The 23,054-nt window shown below is 36.6% G+C and overlaps 1 protein-coding gene across 2 annotated transcripts; it reads right to left on the bottom strand.

Annotated features, from left to right (window-relative positions):
* Positions 1 to 555: 555 nt before the first annotated feature.
* LOC112198283 (calcium-transporting ATPase 10, plasma membrane-type) lies at positions 556 to 11,540 on the bottom strand. 2 transcript variants are annotated; one of them, XM_024339381.2, is made up of 34 exons: positions 11,058 to 11,538; positions 9,467 to 9,583; positions 9,347 to 9,386; positions 9,140 to 9,249; positions 8,924 to 9,055; positions 8,718 to 8,807; positions 8,531 to 8,600; positions 8,056 to 8,126; positions 7,894 to 7,977; positions 7,733 to 7,810; positions 7,581 to 7,652; positions 7,025 to 7,108; positions 6,865 to 6,947; positions 6,439 to 6,547; positions 6,287 to 6,342; positions 6,038 to 6,080; positions 5,868 to 5,951; positions 5,614 to 5,751; positions 5,415 to 5,480; positions 5,211 to 5,309; positions 4,820 to 4,930; positions 4,329 to 4,499; positions 3,850 to 3,909; positions 3,321 to 3,485; positions 3,103 to 3,219; positions 2,882 to 2,980; positions 2,443 to 2,580; positions 2,205 to 2,305; positions 1,995 to 2,040; positions 1,746 to 1,880; positions 1,384 to 1,491; positions 1,213 to 1,304; positions 954 to 1,080; positions 556 to 850 (listed from the first exon to the last, which is right to left on the bottom strand). In XM_024339381.2, the coding sequence occupies exons 1-34, from the start codon at positions 11,202 to 11,204 to the stop codon at positions 839 to 841; spliced, it is 3,255 nt and encodes a 1,084-aa protein (XP_024195149.1). In that variant the 5' UTR covers positions 11,205 to 11,538; the 3' UTR covers positions 556 to 838. The 2 variants fall into 2 exon arrangements, with proteins under 2 accessions (XP_024195149.1, XP_024195148.1); XM_024339380.2 differs by having other exon boundaries at positions 8,924 to 9,249; positions 11,058 to 11,540.
* Between the last annotated feature and the right edge of the window lie 11,514 nt (positions 11,541 to 23,054).

Below are 23,054 nucleotides of genomic sequence, written 5' to 3' on the forward strand. Positions count from 1 at the left end.
AAAAAAAAGAAAAAAGAATTAATTGGGTAAAGGGGAAATAATCCCTTAGAGTGTTTTGGGTAAATGGGATTAAAAAACAGTTGGTGGAGCAAGTGGGCAATTTTTAGCCTAAAATCGGGTAAATGATCATTTTCCCTAGAAACAAAAACCTATTAGCCCCAACCATTTGTGCCGTAAGCTATTTTGAAGTTCTGGTTTTCGCCAATTAATAGGACCATCACTTGACTAGCTAGCCTGGTCTGGAGCTAAATTGTCGCAAATTCAAATCACCCCGCCTTTCGATGGTAAAGGGCATTTTTTTATAAATTCATACACCAAGCATGGACAAACTTTTAAATATTAAAGTTTCTCTTACTAGCATCCCTATCAAACTTCACTTTTTGTTTTTGAAAGAAAAGCCCTATCAAACTTTTGTTAGGGCAACGAGGCATGCCATTCTCCAAAATGCAGCAGAAAATTAAACTTGCAGAGATTGAAACAATGACATGATTCAAAGCAAAGCTGCACATCATCCACATATATATTGTATTAACAAACCATCATTAACAATATCAGTAAACAATGACATGATTCAAAGCAAAGCTGCACATCATGTACATATATATTGTATTAACAAACCATCATTAACAATATCAGTATGAAAACCACAAACCAAACTGTAGTTTTCAGCCGCACAAGTAACCAAACTAACTATTGCTTTTGTTTTGACAACTGCAGTAAATGATCCCAAATAAAATCTACTCAACAAAAGATTCAGTTCGTATGCTTAGCCATTTTAGCCAAAAACAAGTGAGGATGGAAATCCACAAAAACCGTGATGCTTAACACTCCACACTTACTACTGACAGGCCTGAAAGACAGACGATTCAAAAAAAAAAAGTATCAGGAGCTGGTAAATACGGATATACAATAATTTGAAGCTCAAAAACATGTACATTGCTGAATGCTCTCACCTCTGTTCTCTCTTTTCGCCGACGGAATATTCGAGTTATAAACTTAAAGAGAGGACTCCTAGTGAAATATCTGTGGAAAGGAGTTTCGGGTACCGGAATAAACTTCCCTACAACAGCAAGAGGCCAACTGCAAGAAAAGAAAAAATAGTACTATGAATTTCAAAATTATGTAAATATAGAGTGAGAGCTAGCACGTTTGTGTTAGTTTAATTAGCACAGATCAGACTTTCAGTCGATCCCAGTTTCATTATGGAGTTACCTGATAAAAGCGATGACAACAGAAATCAACCAATGCTTCCAGTTAAGCCGGACTGTTGTAGTAAACTTCCCCAGAAACTCGACAATGAGAATCTATATAAAAACAAGAAAATTTTAAACCACTGCCAGTACCATTAAAGCCCCATAACAAAAACAAGAGGATAGGTCTCACCTGAAGTACAAGTGTCACTGCAATTATTCCCATAAAGAGATAATTTTTGGTAATTCCTTTGAATATGTTGAATTCATCCGGCTTCCTGGCATTGAATTCATTGAAAATCTGCAATTGCACAATGAAATTTTATTTTAGTAGTAACATACCATAGCAGAAAGGACAAGTGAAAAATACGACTAAAACTCGATTATACAGGTATACTCCCAAAAGCCACAAAATGTGCCCTTGTTGAAACAGAGATATAAGCCATTATAATGGATCTTTTGTGGTCATAAAGAAAGAATTCAACACAATGCATGTGTGGAAGCCAGAATACAACGGAAACATAAACTACTTTTCAGTAACAGGTAAAGACTTACTTGACAGAGGACAAAGGTATTGAATATAAGTGTGTTCTTCACTTTGTCCGCATGGTCAGTAGAATCATGTTTCAGATTGAGAATACTTTTCCCTCGGAAATTAAAGATAAGGAGGACCGTAATTTGGTAGATAGCCTGTGTTGGAATAACCAAAAAACATAAACCATTATGGCATATTCTGCAGTAAAACAATAAGGACAGGAATAACTACTACTTTTTCTTAAGGAAATAAAGAAAAAAAACATGTACCTGAATCAATAAGTTCCTCCACATAATATTAGTTATCAGCGGTTCCCTGTAAAACCATAACGTTACAATCAGAGAGGCAAACAGCCCAGCCAAATTTAGTTTTGCTTGAAGGACATGAAGTTTCAATCAATACAGGCCAATTACAGTGGTATGTCCTTCAACCAATGTAAGTAACCAAGTATAAAAGGTGCACCCTCAAAGGAGTCTTACCTTCGACCAACAGGAGGTCTGTCCATCAGATGATTCGTAGGAGGCTCAGTAGCCAATGCTAGTGCTCCAAGAGTATCCATTATAAGATTCACCCACAGAAGCTAGACAAACCAGAAGCAAAGACACATCAACAGGTGCACAAATGGAGATATAAATGTGTGCGCATGTGTGTGTGTGTGTGTGTGTGAGAGAGAGAGAGAGAGAGAGAGAGAGAGAGAGAGAGAGAGAGAGAGAGAACCTGAACAGCATTTAGTGGTACTTCACCAGAGGAAATTGCTGCCACAACATTGATAACAAGTGCGGCAACATTGACAGTGAGTTGGAATTGGATGAATTTCTGAATATTTGCATATACAGAACGTCCCCATCTGACAACCTACACCAATCAAGCAAATTTCAATTATATATGAATCAGCAATAGAGAATAAGATTAAGAATCACAATAAAGATAACAACAATAATAATAATTACGACAGCACCAAAAAACAACACTGTTCATATCCAACTCTCCCATATTCGGGGTTTTAGATTGGAATTGCAGGCCTCACCCATATCAAATCTCATGATCACTACATTGCTAAATAGACAGTTTTAACTTTTTAACTAGAGAAGTTATAACCACTGAAACTAAAGAGCAACATCAACTTGAAAACAAAAGGTTAAATATAAATACTAACCTTCACAACTGAAGCAAAATTGTCATCCAAGATAATGATATCAGAACTCTCTTTGGCAACCTCAGTACCTTGAATACCCATAGCAAGACCAATGTCGGCCTGGTCAACAAAAAAATAAAGCCAAAACCATTATAACCTAGAACACTCGAGTAAAAATGACGATACAACTTACCAAAGAATCAAAAAACATAATTAAAATAAAAGTAAAAAAAGAATCAAACCTCATGTAGTGCAGGAGCATCATTAGTGCCATCTCCAGTAACAGCAACAACATGTCCCCTTCTCCTCAGCGCTTGCACAAGCAGAAGCTTATCATTAGGAGAGGATCGTCCCATTACCTATACATAAAATAAATAATAAATAAATCATTTTATATACGCGCAAGCGTCAGTTGATCCAAGAGAATAAACTAGTAGATAATCCATTACTCCGATCTTACCGAGATTTTCTCAGCAACCTCTTCTCTCAGCCTATCATCTGATAGCTCACGGAAGTCTTTCCCTTCAATTAGATGCTCACTAAGATCTGAATCAGTACGCAGTATACCACATTCCAATGCTATTGCCTTTGCAGTCTGAACATTGTCTCCAGTAACCATGCGTACCTATCACATATATAAAATTGGAAGGGAAACATAAAACTCCAACCCAACATCCAAGTGCTGCTTTTATAGCATGTCTAATTAAAAGAAATCCCCGCTAAGTAGTTATGGAAACCCTATAAATGATTGGTTAACAAAGGGAAAATGGCCCATTGGATTTCAATGACAAATAAGAACCAGGAAACCACCCCAAAAGAATGCACGGAAGGTTTCAAGTGTGAAAGTTGAACTAATTTTGGGAGCAAGAGACGCTGAACAAAGCTGAGAAAATCTGGTCCCTGAACCCCATCTTAATCAGATGTAAACATCCCTTCATTTGAAGAATAAACATTTACAGTATATTTGGAATAGTCTGTTGTAAGTATACCTTAACGCCAGCCTTTTGGCATAGTCTCACTGCATCTGCGACTCCTGGTCGACAAGGATCCTGCATTTTTTCAATATAGAGTGGATACAAATTAAACTTACTGAGATCTATTTGGAAAGGGGGGAAAAATCAGTATGGAAATAACAGCCAAAACATAGGAGCCCAGAAAACAATACTAGACTGCCTACCACCAAAAGCAGAGCTGTTTGTTTTGTAGGAAGCATTAAAATTGCATCAAAATGTATCAGATACAATCAAATGGAACATCAAACCAGCATGAAAACTAGGATAAAAAGACAGCTATCTGTCCACAACCCTCACCTAAACCAATCAATTTGCAAAATAGAGGAAAACAAGCTAGAGGTGTAAACCTAGCAAAATAATTGTATATCACAGTAGGACTCCCATTAGCTTTCAAAAAGTAGCAATGCATCATCTATGTGTCCAAGTGCATATGTGTGAACTTGTGGAGGCACTACCTTTATACCAACAATAGCAAGTAAAACAAGGTCATCTGCAGGCATTGCCCAATCAGCTAATTGTTGTTCACCAGCTGGAACATTTTCCAATTCATATGGTAAATATGCTATAGCAACACAACGCAAACTACGACCAGCCATATCCTCAATAGATTTCCTGAAAAACATAAGCTGCAAACAAAGGCATATCTTATTAGAAGCATTTAACAAAATTTATGAAGTAAAAACAAGTAAACAACCCACCATTTAAAACACAAACAAATAAGTTCTTATTTGTGATACTCTTTCAAATGGTTTAAATTCTGGGCAAGTTACAATTTTCTTTTGGCACAAGGAAAAGTTGAGATTGAAAAATTAAGTTAACATGTAAAAATCACTCAGCTAGCAAAATTAAAGTACAAACAAATATACAGAATTGTGTAGATTATATATATCTAGCACAAGAATAACCATAGCAATTAACAACTACATTGTTTTCTGTAAAAGCCAACCTTGTCGTCGTCCATTGCAGCCACCTGATCATTGTTGTCAATGTATCTTGTGCATGAGGCCAAGATTATTTCAGCAGCCCCTTTCCAGTGTATATGAACTTTATTGTTTGGCTGTATATACAGAGAGAGAATCACACAACAGTTAATGGGAATAATTAAAATGCCATCCTTTTCTGTCTAATGTAATGAAATTCTAATATATAAGTCTTTCGCTTTATGAGATGCCCAAGAGGCACAACAATGCTCAGGTTGTGGAATTATTATAGAACTGAAAATATATCATCTAAAGTGCAAGCACAACAACAACTAGAATACAATAAGTAATCCTTAAGAAATCTGATGCAGAAACTCAATCGAGTGACTGTGCCTAAGAATAATCAGTCAACTCTACCAATTTAACTGCTACACCGCCTCGTTTTTTCTCAGAGTTGAATGGGAACACATGAAGAATTGAAGATTGCGATCTGGTGGCTTCAAAATTCATCCCAAGCTGCAAATAAGGTTCAATATCAAACAGTTTTTAAAAGTTACCCACAAGAACTGACATGACATGAAATTGAAAGACCGAATAAAATAAAATAAAATAAATAAAAACCTTGAGTGCCCACTGCAGAATTGCCTTCTCTGTTGGTGATCCAGTAACCTCTACGTCACCACCAGTCTAACAAAAAGAAGTAACGGCCACAAAACATAAATTATTTCACTACAATTATTTCACTACAATCGGAAAAGCTTAACATCCTATCAGAGACTAATCGTACACAGAGAAGCAAGACAAATACTTCTATGCATACCTCAGGCACATAAACATTGCCAGTTGTATTCTGAGCTATGCCTTCAATAATCAAAGATGATATTTTTGGCGACAAGTCTGGCTTGCCATCAGAGTTATTGACTTTCTTCAAACATGCACAAGACTCGACCACAGCCATCTACACCCGAACAAATAAAGCTCATCATCTACAGTAATTTAACTAATAGGAGGTCCAAAACTTCCCAAAAAATATGAATAATATAAGGAAAAGAAATAGAGTCTAATATAACCCACCTGGTTCAAAGTTAAGGTACCAGTCTTATCACTGCATATAGTAGTGGCCGAGCCCATTGTTTCACATGCAGAAAGCCTACGTACCTACATTTTTAAATTCCATTTTAGTTACATAAGATCTACTTCAGAATCAATGAAGGTATACATATAAAAAGGAAAAATACACATACCAAGGCCTTATCTGCCATCATTTTTCTCATTGAGTACGCAAGTCTGTCAAGGGGAAAAAACAAGGAATGATGAAAGATGAATGAATAATAGAATACATAGTACACACAAAATGCACATATAGAGTTCTATAACTTGTTTGATGAGGTTCGACTACCTGAGTTGCATACTTGGCTCAAATTTAGAATTAAAAGACTCACGACCAAAAATATTTTTCATTAGTTTTAGCATCATAGACTGAGCTTACTTACGTTAAGGTAACAGCCAAGGGGAGGCCTTCAGGAACAGCAACCACTACAATGGTGACCTATAATATTTTTCCCCATTAGTCAGGAACACGCACAAGAACACATGTATTGGTAAATAATTAGCAGGAGAAAATAAGTCATAGATATTGACATACTGCAATAGTGACAATTTTGATGGCTCCATCTATGGCTTTCCCAAATTTTGTCTTTCCGGCAACAAACTGAGTAGTTCCATCTGCATTTGTTGTATGGCCAGTAAAGTATCTGCAGAGAATTTATGATATGATCAAAAATTGTCAGTCTCTGTCATGTACTAACAGTCACACAGATACCGAATACGGCCTCAAATATATGTAGTTTGGTAAATGTTAATATTATCACAACAAATCATGGTGATCAAATCCACACAAATTTAGCATGAATGATTTAAAATTCAATAATAATTGAATATCCAATAGTCAACTTCACAGAAAAGTCCACAGATATTTAGCTTGGGTCCATTCCGTATTGGAGACATATCTGTAAAGGATATGACTGGGACACATCATGACAAATTTTATTCATATTTAAGATGTATTCACCTGACCAAAAGGACACATAAGACGAGGAAAGCTACTGTGAGCCCCACAATACCAATGAAGGTAGCAACCCCATTCAAGCGCACCTAATAAGAGTCAAATATAGTTTAGTACAGCATACTATGTACAAAACACTTCTAAATAATAATTTATCCAAACTGACCTGCAAGGGTGTTTCTTCACCAGTGTCTTCGGAGATGCTAGCCATGAGTAATCCCCATTCAGTATTAATCCCAACACTGGTTACCTGAAGAAGGAATAACAAATAACAAGATATTGAAAGTTCTTTTGAGTACTACTATGTGAAATAGAAGGCAATTGAAAACAAAGAACCAACTCAGACAAGGAATTTCAAATGACCACTTGACATTCAACATACATACGAACAACGAAAACAAAACATAAACAATAACTTGTAAAACCAAACGCATAACGAATAAACAAACAATAGTTGACATCTTTCCACACAATCAGAACAGAATCCCGTGACTTAACAGTTTCATTCAAACTCAAATATAGAGAAAACCTGCTAAACAACTGCGCATTTTTCTTTATGAACCTCCCATGATAGTACTCCAATCAGACATGATAGTAAACAACCTTTAATAACCTAGACTTGCCTCGCAAGTTGGGAACTTGGGATAATATAGTGCACTAAGGGAAGAGAAAACTAGAATGTTCACTATGCGAGAAAGGAAATGAGACATTAGAATCCTTACCAGCATTATACCATTTCCATCTGCTACTTTGCAGCCGGACATTAGAAATGGTTCTTTGGAGTCCTTGCGAACCTGCAAAAGAAATAAAATACAACTTTACAAAAGTGAAAAGGTTACTAAAAAAAGGGAAAAGAACAGGGATAAAGGCTCACAATCTTGGACTCGCCAGTCATGCTAGACTCATCAATTGAAAGTGAATGACCAGTGATTAAAACCCCATCAGCAGGAACCTGAAAATAGAATCAGATAGATCATGAATTTTGAACAGCAATGGTCATATATACAACAAAATAAGACTGCCAGCTAGAGATACCTGATCACCAATGTTAAGGGGTATAACATCACCTACAACAAGATCATAAATTGAAACCTCAACACGTCTGCCACCTCTGACAACCTGCACATAACCAACAAAATGAAATGACACAGAAAAGAAGACATCAAGGTATGATATAATGAGACAATGAAAACACACCTCAATTTGTATATTTCTCTTTTCCTCATTTAGATTCTGGAACTGCAGAGATTGTTTGTAGTCACTAATGGCTGCAGGTAAAGAAAAAACATGCAGTTGAGTTTGATAAGACTGTTGTCCATCACTTCAAAGACTAGATCCCCCAATGTATTTAAAGCTAATAGTTTTCATTTCCCATCTCATGGAAAACCCTTTTCGCTCCGTACATAAAATTTCTCAAAATTAGGTTTATACGTTCGGAAATATCAAAAGGATTCAAGTAATATTACTCCCAACAGAATCATAGCAAAAGAAAAAAAGAAAAAAGAAAAAAAAAACCATTAAATATCAAAAATGCTTAACATTTGAGCAAGCTTAAAGTACATGCAACACAAATTTCACCTACTAGCAAATAAATGAATATGTGGTAAACAAAAATGGCAACAAAGTAGACAGATTTTACACACATCCTTTGACACAGATGTTCATTTAGTACCTGTCACAACAATGACTAGGAGAACTGCAAAAGCAATGCTGCCCCCATCATACCATCCCTCCTTTATACCCTATCACAAACAAAGAAACAAAAGCTAAACACTCATTGATGTCCAAAACACACTGTTATTTACAAGTGTTCCTTATTTTTAATTTATTTATTTTTTAGATGGCCCGACCAAGCTCACCTCTGTTTTTATACCCAGCGCTAAAGAAGCCACAGCAGCTACCATCAAAATGATAAGAGTAAGATCTTGGCAAGCTTCCCAGAGAAATCTCTATCAAACAGAAAAAGAAAGAAAAAATAAATATAACAATATCGCATTAAATCTGTACATTAGGCTAATTTTACATACAATAACTGCAAAAATTCACAATCAGTAACAAACTGTACCCAGAAACTCCTTGGTTTTTTCCGGGGATATGTGTTGGATCCATATGCAGTTTTTCGTTTTAGTAAATCATCATCACTTCCAGGAATTCCCTTTTCTAAACTTGTTTTCAATAATCCTCCGAGGCCTTTGACCTGATGTAAAGAAACAACAAAAGAATAAGAAAACTCATTAATATACAAAGTCGGATAACAAAAGAGGTTCCTTGGTAGACTTGCCCCCCCATATTGCTGCAGAGTAGTAAAATTATGATCCCTTGAAATTGAAGCTAGTTCTTCTTGTCCAATTGGAAATTCACCAGCAGAACTTGGTTTTGGTGGCACAATTCCTGAAAATATGAAAGTATCAAATCAGTTATAGAAGTAACAGTATCACATTAAATTGAATTACAAAAATAGATGAAAGAAAATCCAGATGGGAAGTACCATTTTCCTGTGTTATGGATTTCTGGAAAAGAAATGCAGCCTAATACAGCAAAAAACAAGCATTATAATACGAATTGCAAATGACAAAACATTAAATGCCTTTCTTTTCAGATAAATTACTCTTATGACTTCTGCATGTGCTCTAATCTTGCTTAACGTCTTCTTTTTTTCTTCCTCCTTTTTCAAGTCTAAGGTATACCGGAATCGACGAGAAGCATTTAGCACAAGTGCCGCTTGCTACAGAGAAATAAAACTCAGTTTAGCCCAGGCCTTGATTAAATGAAACAGATGAATTTATTCGCAAGCATGGTAAATTGAGCAACCAACAGAAACTTCTAATATTAACTAAGCAGAATACAGAGACTGGCCGTAAAATAAGACAGAGCATTGCAGACACATATAGCAAGATTGCCATGTACTAATGCATTGAGGTGCAAATGACGAGAAAATAATGCATTTCCATGCAGAATAAACACATAGATCATCACAATGGCTCTGACTAGATGCATCACAAGAGGAAAAACAATACAAACGCATATGCCTGCTATTTCAATATTGATTTTTAAGAGTAGACAATGACTTTCTCCATAGTTTATATTAGAAAAGACAGACACTGTACAACTTAAAAAGATGGACCTGTACTTTGTCTTTTATAATAAACAAAATTTTATTGATTTAATAAAAGAAAACTTGCAAAGAGCAGGCAAGATACCCACTATAATTAACACACAGAAACACCACCACAAACAAAAACACCAAGGTTAGTTACCTAACTGCAGCAGTCCAATCTAAATGAATAGCAAAGAAAATGAGCTATTCTTAGAAACTGAAGAGCCCGATGCCCATAAAGCTGCCCAGAAACAAAATTTACCCCACAAGATGTAAATGTCAATCTCATCCACACTTGATATATTGTTCAGCTCAGGAAAAGAAGAATCCCACAAGATAACCCATCCACTTCCATTGTTCATAGTAAGGACCAGGTAGGAGTTCCCACTTTCCAGTTTCAGCCTAACAAGATGGGCTCGCTATTTTTATGCCTACGTCCACTGGTATTCAACTTCTCAATTTGCACAGTCATTGATGTAAGGTAGAGTATACACCCACTTGGGCATAATCAAGGACACGTATAAGTCTCTTTCTTCTAGTGCACATTTTACTGCATTCTGAACCCGGCAAATTGTATTCAGATAATGATGTACATCAAACACTTCTTGTCAATATGTTGCTCATACTCTGTATATATTCTGAGAACAAACCTAAGATTATATCGTTATATGACAGATTATTTACTTGTTGAGAACTCAATGGTCATTGAGATGCAGGTATAGTTCAAGAGACATCACACCATCTCTGAAATCCGGTGTTTTGGTCTTCAATAACAATAGTGGAATATATGATGAATTGGTAGCGAAACCAACCCGAACCCAAAACACCAACTGAAACATCATATTGCCGTAAAAGGTTGCCCACTGCAGCGGAAATCTAAAAGCGAAAAAACTGAAAGAAATAGAAACTAAAGAGTAAACCAATTGAAGAACACACACACATGGCATGGCAGAGAATTAGACTAGACATCTGACTAAATAGGCACACCAAATGGCACCAAATTCATAACAAAACAAGGCCGAAAATGGAAAAGAGATAATCTCGAACAGAAATAGAAAGCCAAAAAAAAAATAATAATAATAATAGAGATGAGAATCCATACCCTCCAACGGCGGAGACGCTCGACGGAAGCATTCTTAGTTCTGGTAATATCAAAAACACTCGAGCAGTCCTCGTCGTCGCCGGAACGGTTGATTCCGGCTTCCTCATCATAGTTTTTCTGGTTCGGCGAGCCCGTTGAATGACTCATCCTTCAGTAACCTGTCGCAGGAGAGATGGCACCGTCAGTTTTTCTCAAACCGCTCCGTAGTCCTCACTCATATCAAAATCTCACACACACAGAAACCCTCGCTTTCTTCAAACTCCGATTATCCCCTCTACCACACAATACACTTCAAATCTCACTAAATTTCACTTCTACACAATCTCGACTATTCTCTCTGAGTTCTAACCCATCTCCTTCCTCTGATTAAACTCCAATTCTAGCTCACTCCACTGTGCTATCCGTTTTCCAAAAAAAGGCTCTTCAAAGCGGATTTAGAAGAGACAAAAGCCTAGGGCGTTTCGTTTTTCCACTGATATTACCACCATAGGAGCATCACAACCGCAGGCGCGTTACTGTATTTAGTAAAAAACGGGCGGTAAGATCCACCATATACCTTAGTGGCCGACTGGCCTGTCTTCTTCAATAGAGAGTAATTATGTAGCTACCGTGGTTGAGAGCATGATGCAGAAAACTCTAGTTATATCATGACAAAACAGCGTAAAATGTGGTTTTATATTAAAAAAGAAATATTTATAACGAGAAGAATTTTTCAAGAATTAAAAGGAGACGGTGACGAACTTTCCTGGAAGTGTAGAAGTGACGCGGAAACAAGAGAAGTGGTTGTCCAAAACTCCGAAATTGTTGGGTAAGTAAACGGTCTTTTCCGCTACGGGTAAAAATGCGTTGGAACTTTACAGTCGGCTGCAGAGTCCAAGCGAAGCGTTGCATTTCTTTTGGGCACGATTGTTGGGCCGGACCAACACGCACTAAACCCGGTGCTGGTATGTCGTGGTTCGTGGGGTAATGCTTGCTGTCCCTTCACTTATATAGATCGACCTGATTTTTTTATTTATTTTTTTTCCTTTCCTGTGGACTACACATCTGGTACAACGTGCTTGATCGGGGTTGGATCACCTAGAATTATGAGTGTTTCTTTATTAAAGCTAAAGAAATATTTGAAAACCAGTAGAATGAAAAATACCCACCTATTTTGGGAATTAATTTTTCTTTTTTGGCACGGTTTTGGAAATTAGTTTAATCCGGACAATCTCTTGGACGTTCATTAACCCGGGGTATAAGAAGAGGAAATTCACATCAGAAAGAATAGCAAAAGCATAATTTCTAGTGTATGGAATCGGAAAAAAAAATGAATTGATCAATATTGACATTGACCATTTGTAATTTTTCTTTTAATGAATGAATGGATATATTTTCGATCTAAAAAGAAATTTTTTTTTTTTTTCGATTCACAGAATGAAAAACAAATTAAAGGGCAAAGAAAAGATATTTAAACTTAAAAGACATGTAATATCAAAAATCATCTCTTTTGACTAACAAACTTAGCTAGATTGGGAGAACTTAAAATTTTCATAATTCCTTTCACGATTAAAGGCAAAACATAATTATGTAGATCATGGATTGTGCTTACCTTTACTTGCTTGAATGATTTTTATTATTTACCCTTTTCTTTTCTTTTTTTTAGCTGTTTCCTTGAGTGTTTTTAATTTTATAAAATAAGAATGAAGAATTAATCGTAGAAAAAAAATTACCACTTACACATATGATACGAAAATAATATCAAATAATGTCGTTGTATCAATATTACTACCAGCATAAGTTTCTCATTAATCAGTCCAAAATTTTGACTTATATAAAAAATTGCTAGGCTTTAGTATAACAATTTGCAGTTTGTCAAAAGCAAGTCACATAAAAAGGGCACGTCACATAACATCAAAAGCGACATCAAAATATCAACCCATGGTATCGATTCACCATGACCACTTTATGCAACGAATTTACAGACTACAAACAGCAAAAGTTGTTATCGGATGTCCCCGAAGGGACACGAAACAGCAAAAGTTGGCAAAACTTTATGTTTAAGCAATCCATTACTAACATCGATGTTGATTCGTCGCTGGAATTATGTCGACCAAACTTACCAAATTTCCTGACCTACTTGAACTTTTGACGACAAAAGCAAGTGTATAATACCAGATCTAATCATATCTTCAGATGGATGCAGTTTCAGGCAAGAGATTAATGAGAACCCTAAAAGTTAATATGAAAGCATAACAAACTTTGCCAGATGGAGAAACATCGATCACGATTTGGCCAAATATTGTTTTTCTTTTAACTTGTTGTCAAAGATTTGGTCTTTCATATATTTGAAACTTCAAAGTGGAGATTCATATATCTGTCGACTCGTGTCCCTGCAGAAATTGTTTAGTGGAGGACGTGTATTTGGTGATAAGGCGGCAACATGTACGAGTGCCTGGTGGCAGAAGACGTCGGTAGCACAACTCGAGTGGCATTTAGAAATTCATCGTCACTGGGACAAAAGAAGAACCGTGACAACTCTCTTCTGTCTCGCTGGCCCTTATCCTCGAATAATTCAATCCCCACGTCAAAAAGCTTAAACGAGTCATGGCCGTTAATGAAAATATCCAAATTTGGGTCATGCTGTCTCCTATGGAATGTTCGAATTGGTTGGAGGGAAATCGGATTTAGGAAAGGAATGAGGTCCTTTTCTCAATATTTGCAAAAGTTTAAACATACAAATGTCAACTTGTTTGGCAAGTGTGTGTTTGAGGGTAAGGTATCATTTTCATTTCACGGTTGATTAGAGCAGGGTAAAGTGTAGATAGATGGGGGGCCACGTAAACCTAGAAACGGAAGTTGGAGGGTAAAGTATCATTTTCATTGGTGGTGACTGGTGAACTTACCCTCCCATAAAGTTGGCATTCTGATTTTAGGGTTTAGGTGTAGTTTCTGACGCAAAGAATTGATGACTCGAAAGCTATTTGGATGATGAGTTTTACGGACTTTATTATGATGCAAGTAGCTAAAGTAATTGATGAAGATTATGATTTGAAATCAGTACGGGTGTTAGATTGTGTTTCTGGGTTCTGTGTTGGACTTCACTTGCTTACTTCCCTTAATGGGAATATGATTCTGGCCTTTTGCTTTTCTTTTTCTTTTTCTTTTCTTAAGATCGAGAATATATCTTTTATTATTTAAGAATTATATGGCCTAGGGCAGGAGGAAGGATACCAGAGTCAAGAAATGCCAATCTTCCAACTGGAACAAGATCGTATATATCAGAGCTGGCCAACGAATATTTGATCCTAAGTGACTGGCCAACGACCACAATGTATTATAACCAGTACGTAAGGAGATGCTCTTTGCCGACAAAGTTTCCATCGTATATGTTGAAAAAACACGGTCGACTAACAACGGTTTCTTTTTGGTCACCTATTGTTTCTGACGGACTTCGCGCCTCATTCATATCAGAACCTCTCACACAGAAACAGAAACCCTCGCTTTCTTCAAACTCCGATTATCCCCTCTACCACACAATACACTTCAAATCTCACTAAATTTCACTTCTATACAATCTCGACTATTCTCTCTGAGTTCTAACCCATCTCCTTCCTCTGATTAAACTCCAATTCTAGCTCACTCTACTCTCTGCCTTCCGTACTCCACAAAAGCCCGGCCTCTTTAAATCCGATTTAGAAGAGACAAAAAAAGCCTAGGGCGTTTTCAACTGATAACAAGAGAGAGAGAAAAAAAAAAAACAATGATACTACCCATAGGAGCGTCACAACCGTAGGCGCGTTACTGTATTTAGTAAAAAACGGGCGGTAAAATCCACCATATACCTTAGTGGCCGACTGGTCTGTCTTCTACAATTGATGAGAATTATGTAGCTATAGTGGTTGAGAGCATAATGTATAAAATTTTAATTATATTATGACAAGACTCCGTAAAATGTAGTTTTATATAGGTGAGTTTTAATTTGGAAAAAATCTGAGAGTATTTAGTGCAACATTAAATATATTGAACTTTCCTAGAACTGTGGAAGCCACGCGGAAACGGGAGAAGTGGTTGTCCAAAGTCCAAAATTGTTGGGTAAGTGAACAGGTTTTTTTTTTTTTTTTTTTTTTTTTCCGCTGGAGTAAGCGTGTTGAAACTTTATAGTCGGTTGAAGAGTCCAAGCGAAGCGTTCGGTTCTTTCGGCACGATTGTTGGGCCGGACCAACACTGTGTGCGGTTTTAGTGCTGGCAGGTCGTGTTCGTGGGGTAATGCTGTCCATTTACTTATAGTCTTATATAGATAGACCTTTTTCTTATTCTTTCCTGTGGACTACACTTCTGGTACAACGTGCTTGATCAGTGTTGGATCACCTAGAATTATTAGCGTTTCTTTATTAAAGCTAAAGAAATATTTGAAAACACAAGCAGTAGAATGAAAAATTCCCATCTATTTTGGGAATTAATTTTTCTTTTTTGGCAAGGTTTTGGAAATTAGTTTAATCCGGACAATCTCTTGGATGTTCATTAACCCGGGTTAAAAGAAGAGGAAATTCACATCCGAAAGAATAGCAAAAGCATAATTTCTAGTGTATGGAATCGGAAAAAAAATGTGAATCGATCAATATTGACATTGATCATTTGTAACCTTTCTTTTAATGAATGAATGGATATATTTTCGATCTAAAAATAAAAGAATTTTATTTTTTCGATACACAGAATGAAAAACAAACTAAAAGGAAAAAAAAAGATTCTTAAACTTAAAAAAACATGTATTAACGAAAAATTTTCATGATTCCTTTCAAAAAAAAAAATTCATGATTTGGTCAGATACTGTTTTGATTGTAATAAGCTTTCAAAGATTTGGTCTTCACATATAACGGTTATAACCTTTGAGAAGAAGTGCATCTAAAATATCTATAATTCTTCTTCTCAAAATAAAAAAAAATAAAAAAGATATTTTGGTTGCACACATATGCAGACTCGTGTCACTGCCCAAGTTGTTGAGTGGAAACAGAGAGGTCGGTATAGCAATTTGAGGTGCGTGGCATGCAATTCATCATCGCAATAACACACAACATAGAACATCTGAGAGAACTCTTCAGATATTTGCCAACATTATCATCCTCACGTCAGAAGCTTAGACTGGTAAATTGGCCTCTAACGAAAAAAACACACAGCTGTTAGCCGAACCGTCATTCTTAAACTGGGGTAATCATGTTCCCTTTGCGGTATGTATGTACATAATTCTAGTTCCAATTGTTTCCGTGGGAATGAGACTTTTGTCAATGTCTTTTCCCAGGAAAGTGTAAGCAAAGGAATGGGAGTTTTGAGGTTAAGTATCAATTCCAGAAAATAGGGTTTCAATTCTAAAGAGTTTAGGTATCTCTCACGCAAAGTATTGGTGTCAGTTGCCATGCACGTTCGATCCCTTAATTTGCTACTTTATGGGGTGGTGAGGTTACCGTTTAGCTAGAAATGGGAGTGATTACTGATTGTCCGGCTATGATTAAATATGGTAACTAATTTATCGAGATTATAGATCTGGTTTCGTGATAAATACTACTATTATTCGCCTTCAGCTTTCCAGCTACTTTGCTTTGGAAAATGATCCAAGCAAGCTTTCTCTTTTTCTTTTAAGAGAGAATCTAATAACGCTTTGTTATTATTATCATTTTGATTATTATATGGCCTACTGCCAAATGAAGAAATGTGAAAGATGCCCAACTTCCAAATGGAACAGGATATCAGAGTTGGCCAGCGAATATTAATAGATCGACATGATTGGCCAACGACAACAGTATTATTATTACCACTTAACAGTATATGCGGAGATCATCATCATCCGACAATAATCTTCGTAACCGTCAGAAAAAGAAGAAGAAGAAGATCAATTGACGACGTACGGCATCTTTCTTGGTTCTGACGGACTACTGCTTAGTTAATTACTTAATTAGCTAGCTCGATCTCATGCAAATGCAGAATTTCACGTCAAGTTTTGCTTGGATGATCGAACACTATATGGAAGTAATTAAGTATTTTATGTTTTGATAAGTCGGACCATCATTGATTATATATTTCAACGATGATTGTGGAAGAAATGAATTCGACCAGAACGATCAATCGAGCAAATTAATGAGGCTATCAGTGAACAGCTAGAGCCTAACCATCATCATCTCCAGCATGAATGAAGTAAAATAAAAATTTAACAATAATGAAAGGCCATGATCGAAGTCTTGAAACCAGAATAAGAAACCATGGAATGACTAGAAAAGGAAAGATAACTAATATATTCGGATTTCGGAATGAATGAATGTTGTAAAAAGATGAGTGATTCGGTGCGTACCTGGAACTTGTACCAGCTGGTGTTCCTCTTTGCTGTCTCCGGCTGTATATCTTCAGAGGATGTATGTCGATCAATATATATCAGCGACAACAATGAGATCGAATTTGAATTCTATCAAACTGCTTGTTGTTTCAACTTTCAGATAATATATTGCTCCGGCCAGGTGCTGCGATCTCTAGCATGAAAGACAGTCGTCTCAAACAAGAATGGAAGCTTAGCTAGTCCTTTAATTATATAGACGAAACACATCTATATATACTTTTTAGCTTGGAGAAGAAGGTATCCAAAACGTAATTCTACATCTTTCACAATGCCTTATGTGGCAATAAAGAGACTATTATCTAACGTTCTTCAAAAGAGTCATACCAGTAAACCAGAAAAGGGTGAGTAGTAGTTCCGTCATTCCCCACCTTTTTTTTTATTGTTTTTCATCTTTTCTATTTCTGGATGATCTTAGTAACTTCTATGCAGAAGAAAGAGCTTTTTTAATGCAATGTATACCTTGTGATATGCTTTAAGCCTTTACCCCTTGCCCTTTGCTTGCTATATATTTTTCGCATCTTGAGCTGGACAGTACATATAATATACTGGCAGACGAATTAAACCACGATAAAATTAAAATTGATCTAAGCAAACCTTCCCATTGGTTTTGGAATTATAAGTTCTAATTGCAGGCCGGACACCATTTAACTGTTAGTAGCATAACATATCCCGTTATATGATTTGTAATTTCTGTTTTTTTTTTTTTAAGTAGTTTTGCATAATACCGATCTCGTTTCACTTGGTTTTGTTATACTCACCAAATTTCTTTGTCACGTACAATCAAATTAGATTCTTTTTGAAATGACAACTAAACTAGATCTAAGAGAGTAAAAGCTGGGCACAAAGGATTAAATAAATTAGATTCTGGGGTTATCTTTTTGGTGATAATTGTTTGAGATATGAGATGATGGAGAAAGATAATGTAGGAGATGGGGTTGGCAATTCGGGGCCATGGAGACATAAGGGGCTCGACTCTGCAATTGTAGAGACGAGGGAAGAACGATTACAGGCTGGTTGTCGGTTCACAAGGGGTTTAGGTCTTTTTCTTCATTCTTTCATATTTTTGTTTCCTTAGCAATGGAGAAACTTTAATAGAAAATTACACATAAGTGTCATTTTGAAACTTTATTTAGTCATAAAGCCATCTAATTTTTTTTGTACACATAAGGCCACATAGAGCTACAAAAACAGCTGTTCTATATTTTATATGCCCATTTTGCCCCTAGCCCCAAAATAGATCAAAATCTCTCTCTCGAAATGAGATTCCAATTGATCCAAAGACAAGGACGACGACGCCACCACGCCTGAAGATGACGATGAAGAAGCTCCGATCGGATCAAAATCTCTCTCTCTCTCTCTCTCTCTCTCTCTCTCTCTCTCTCTCTCTCTCTCTCTCTCTCTCTCTCTCTCTCTCTCTCTCTCTCTCTCTCTCAGTGAGATTCCAACAATCCAAAGACGAGGATGAGGACGAAGAAGCTCCAATCGGAGCTAGCTTACCAGAGGCGAATTGAGATCTCTCCAATTCTCTACTCGTCTCAGAAACCGAAAGCTCGCATTCTCTGTGAACTCGACCTCGTGCTCGTACTTCGACGGTGAAATTTCATGCGAGTCGAGGAGATGGCCGCCGAAGAGGGAGAAACAACGAGGAGATGGCCAGCGTTTACTGCTGGTTTCGGACCTGACCTGAGGAGAATTGGGCTGTGGGTGCACTGAGCAATTGATTGCTATCGGGGAGTGGATGATGGGTGCAGTGTGGTCGCCGGAGGCTAGTGAGGATGACCGACGGTGTTGGGTTCGTTGGTTTCATCAAAGAAGAAGGTGGTGGGTAACCGGATTTTTTTTTTTTTTTTTGGTCACTTGCTTAAAAAAAAGTGTTGGTCAGCGCACCGTTTTGCATTTGGCGTCATTGAATTTTGAAATCCAATCAAGAGCCTTGTGCCCTAGACGAAATTGTATCAACTGGTTTTGGAATTCAAATTCCTTCGATTTGTCACTAGTTTGTGTTTTGTGATGATCGATAAGGTTTAGTGATTTCAAAGAAGAAATGAGAATTTTCTTTTCCTAATTGACGAGTTGTTCTTAGTTTTGAACGATTTGGCTAAAGTTGTGCTTACTTTGAGTTGTGTTGGGTTGAAATTGGAGTCTTTTAATTGAAGCATTTGATATTGTAAATTTATAGTTATTTTGATGTTTTGGAGTAGTTTTTGTATTGGTTGGTAATAGCTTTCTTATACGTTAGGAGTAGCTTTGTTAGTGTTACATAATAGCCTTTTCAATCTCTGGAAGTAATTTTTATTTTGCTTGGTAATAGCTTAGTGTTGGTGAAAGCAGTTTTTATTGTTAGTGAGAGTAGCTTTAGGTGCTAGTGACAGTAGTTTTTTATGTTTGTGAGAGTAACTTTTTGCTATTGGTCTGCTGTTGGTCAGAGTAGTTTTTTTTTTTTTTTTTTTTTTGTGAGAGTAGTTTTTGTTATTTGTGACAGTAGCTTTTTGGTGTTTTAGTGTTGGACTTTTTGTTGTTGGTAACAGTAGCTTTTGTTACTGGTGGCAGACTGGTAGCAGCTTTTGTGACATTGCTAGAGGTTACTGGAAATCTTACCAAAGTATCTTTCACTACTAAGGACAATAGTTTTTTGTGATAATAGCGTTTGGTTTTGGAGAGCGTAGCTTTTGTCACATCGCCGGAAATCTCAGCAGCGTAGCTTTTGTTGCTAGTGACAGTAGCTTTTATTGCTAGTGATAGTAGCTTTTGTAACCTCGCCGGAGGTTATCAGAAATCTCATCGGAGTAGCTTTTGTTGTTAGCCACAGTAGCTTTTGGTGTCAGTGACAATAGCTTTTGTGGTCGCCGGAGGTCGGCCGAAGTTGACCGGAGACCTCACCGGAGAGGAGAGAGAGAATGGTTGTTGACTTTTTACTCTAGTGATTTATGTAAATATGATAGTTTTTATATCCAAAATATAACACCATTTTAAATCTATGAGGGAAAAAATTAGTTAGTGGCCTTATGACTAAAAAAATATTCAAAAATGCACTTATATGTAATTAACTCTTAATTCGGCCACATATCAATAAGGTAATTACTGAATACATTTCTTCTTTCTCACATCAATGAGGTTGGTATATCGCTAGAAGATTGAATAACTTAACTTTCTTACCTTTGTTGTTCTTCAAGTTGATATCTCTAAGATTTTAAAAAATTCCTTCTATGTCAATATCTTCATGATCCATATAGTCATGGTCAATATTAAAATCGGTAAAAATGAGCCACGGTGGTTGTTTGGCAAACGAAGTGATGTATTCATGTATGCAAGATATATCTGATGGTTTTATAACCTCTTTTAATATGTTTCAACCAAGAGAGAGACTTCCAGACGGCACCTGCACCACGTGGCAGTGCGGCGGCCCAATCAGGGGCTATTTTGGGTATTTCACATTAAAAACCAGGGTCAGTTTAGGAAAATAGGGAAAAATTTCTTTCTTCTGATTGGAGGGCTGCACCGCCACGTGGTGCGGGTGCCCCTACGCAAGAATTTCTCTTCAACCAATTTGGTTGCTTGTTAGCTCTTCATGTGGATTACAATTATTTCATTTGTCAATGACGTTCACGTATGATCTTGTAGAGAGAGCGATTGTATCATGAAGACGAGGAGAAAGTTTAACCTATAAGAAAATATTTTATTAATATTTTGATATATAAAGCATTTAGTTCTTATTTTATTTTTGTGGATTCTTCTTCGTTTTTAGTTATTATTTATTTATTGATGAGGAGGGCATAGAAAGAAGTTTGATGACAAAAAATATAGGTGCGCATTAAGTAATTGGGGGGTGTGTATATAAAACTTCTCTTAACAATGTTATAGGTGATTCACCTATTACTAACTCTCTCTTTTTTCTCTTTTTCTTTTTTTGTGATAGACAACGAATTACATTTTAGAGGAAGAAAACTACAATGGCAAGCATGTGTGATGTACCATGATGAAGTAGTGATAAAGCCTTCGATAATAACTTTCTAACTACTAAAAAACAAGCAATAAACCCTTGCACCGCGAGTCTCCCAACGGCGAAGTTGATCCCAACGGCTTCTGTTCCCAATTTAGCAGTGTTTTGCATATTCCAATGGCATCCGTCATCCAAACAGTGCTAGTTGCCAACCTCAATAAGTGCTAGTAGCCGATCCTAGTAGAGGTTCATCAATAATTTTCTTAGTCGACCTAGTGGTAGTTTGTCCACTGTGTTTTCTCTAAGTTGCACTCTCATAGCGTGACTGCTGCAGTGTTGATGATTGAAGTTCACACAAAAATTATCGCATGACCTCATCTTCCTATCTGTGCATTTGAAGGTTTAGAGTAGGGTAAGGATTGCAATTTCCAAGCTCTTCTCATGTTCTCGAAAGTTCAAGAAGTGTGTGATCATTTTGATCAAAATAGCGTGTTTTGCTGGAATAACATACCGCCAGGTTTGGCATTCTGGTTAGAAAAGATAAAGATGATGGTCGGGCCATCTCAGCTGTATGGTCTCCTTTAGATGTGGAGTTGGGCTTTTATGCCTATCTTTGGCCTTTGAGCCTAAGGGGGAAGTGAGTTTCCATGTTATCCTCGGCTATAAGCGATGGTGCCTTGACACCTCATTTATTATTTTACTCTGTGTGTATGTGTGTGTTTGTTTGTTTTTTAATATTTTTATTGTTGTTGTTGCCGTTTTTTTTTTTTTTGGATCAAATAATGTTTCATTCAACTTGAATAACTTACAATGAAGGAGCTTATAGTGGCCTCATTAAACCCAACCAAAGACTAAAGTTGGGAAGAGTATCACACTCCATTACCAAACTTACATACTTCTATCACTCTTAATGGTAGACCTGAGCCAAACCTGCTTTATTCACCACCAACAAGTTGGAAATTGTAACTCAATAGTAACCTTAGCCACGCAAACCGGCGTCACTCTCAATAATGTTGTTGTTGTTTTTTTTTTTGCATTTACCTAATAGGTAATGATTTATATGTTGTTTAATTACTTGATTCTATCATTTTTCAATTACACCACAATTGAGTGTTTAGGCGGTTCGATGTTCATCTAGGAGTTTTGTTATTTGATATCTGTAATTGTTTGTAGGCTCAATTTTGAATCACTGAGTGCCTAGGACAAAATAAATTGTGTTTGTAAGGTTTAGTTGTATGTTTGGCCCTCAAATACTTTGCTTAAGCTTGGAAAGCTAATATATGCATGGTCATGTTATTTTCAATTTAATAATAATCTTGAAGAAGAAAGAAAGATAGTAACCTAGACTACCAACAACCTCATTTGTGACTACAAAATGAAGTGACCCAAAAAGTAAGAAATCTCTCTATCAATAAGATTAGATTGAAGTCTTATCCTAACATGTGCAACTAAATTGATTCGTTAAAGAGCAAAACTCAAGACACTAGGGTCTTCAATCTAAATGACAACCCTACCAAAATGACCCGAGTACCAAATTCAAATCTAGAACCCACTTAATGAATTTCAAATTTAAATATAGATCTCACCCAAATTCACCCGAGTCCAACACTCGAATCCGATGCGGACTCTACACCAAACGCCAACAAAGAAACAATGATAAAAAATGAAACCATAGAAACAGCCTCTCCTACAA

This window comes from Rosa chinensis, chromosome 4 (assembly GCF_002994745.2).
Source record: "Rosa chinensis cultivar Old Blush chromosome 4, RchiOBHm-V2, whole genome shotgun sequence".
In the NCBI taxonomy this organism is placed as follows: Eukaryota; Viridiplantae; Streptophyta; class Magnoliopsida; order Rosales; family Rosaceae; genus Rosa; species Rosa chinensis.

Excerpts from the sequence above, each read along its gene's own strand:
- LOC112198283 (XM_024339380.2), bottom strand. The coding sequence starts at position 11,204 with ATGAGTCATTCAACGGGCTCGCCGAACCAGAAAAACTATGATGAGGAA. Across the intron at positions 6,343-6,438 it reads TCAAAATTGTCACTATTGCA|GTCACCATTGTAGTGGTTGC; the intron begins GTATGTCAATAT and ends AAAATATTATAG. Across the intron at positions 2,306-2,442 it reads TACCACTAAATGCTGTTCAG|CTTCTGTGGGTGAATCTTAT; the intron begins GTTCTCTCTCTC and ends TGGTTTGTCTAG.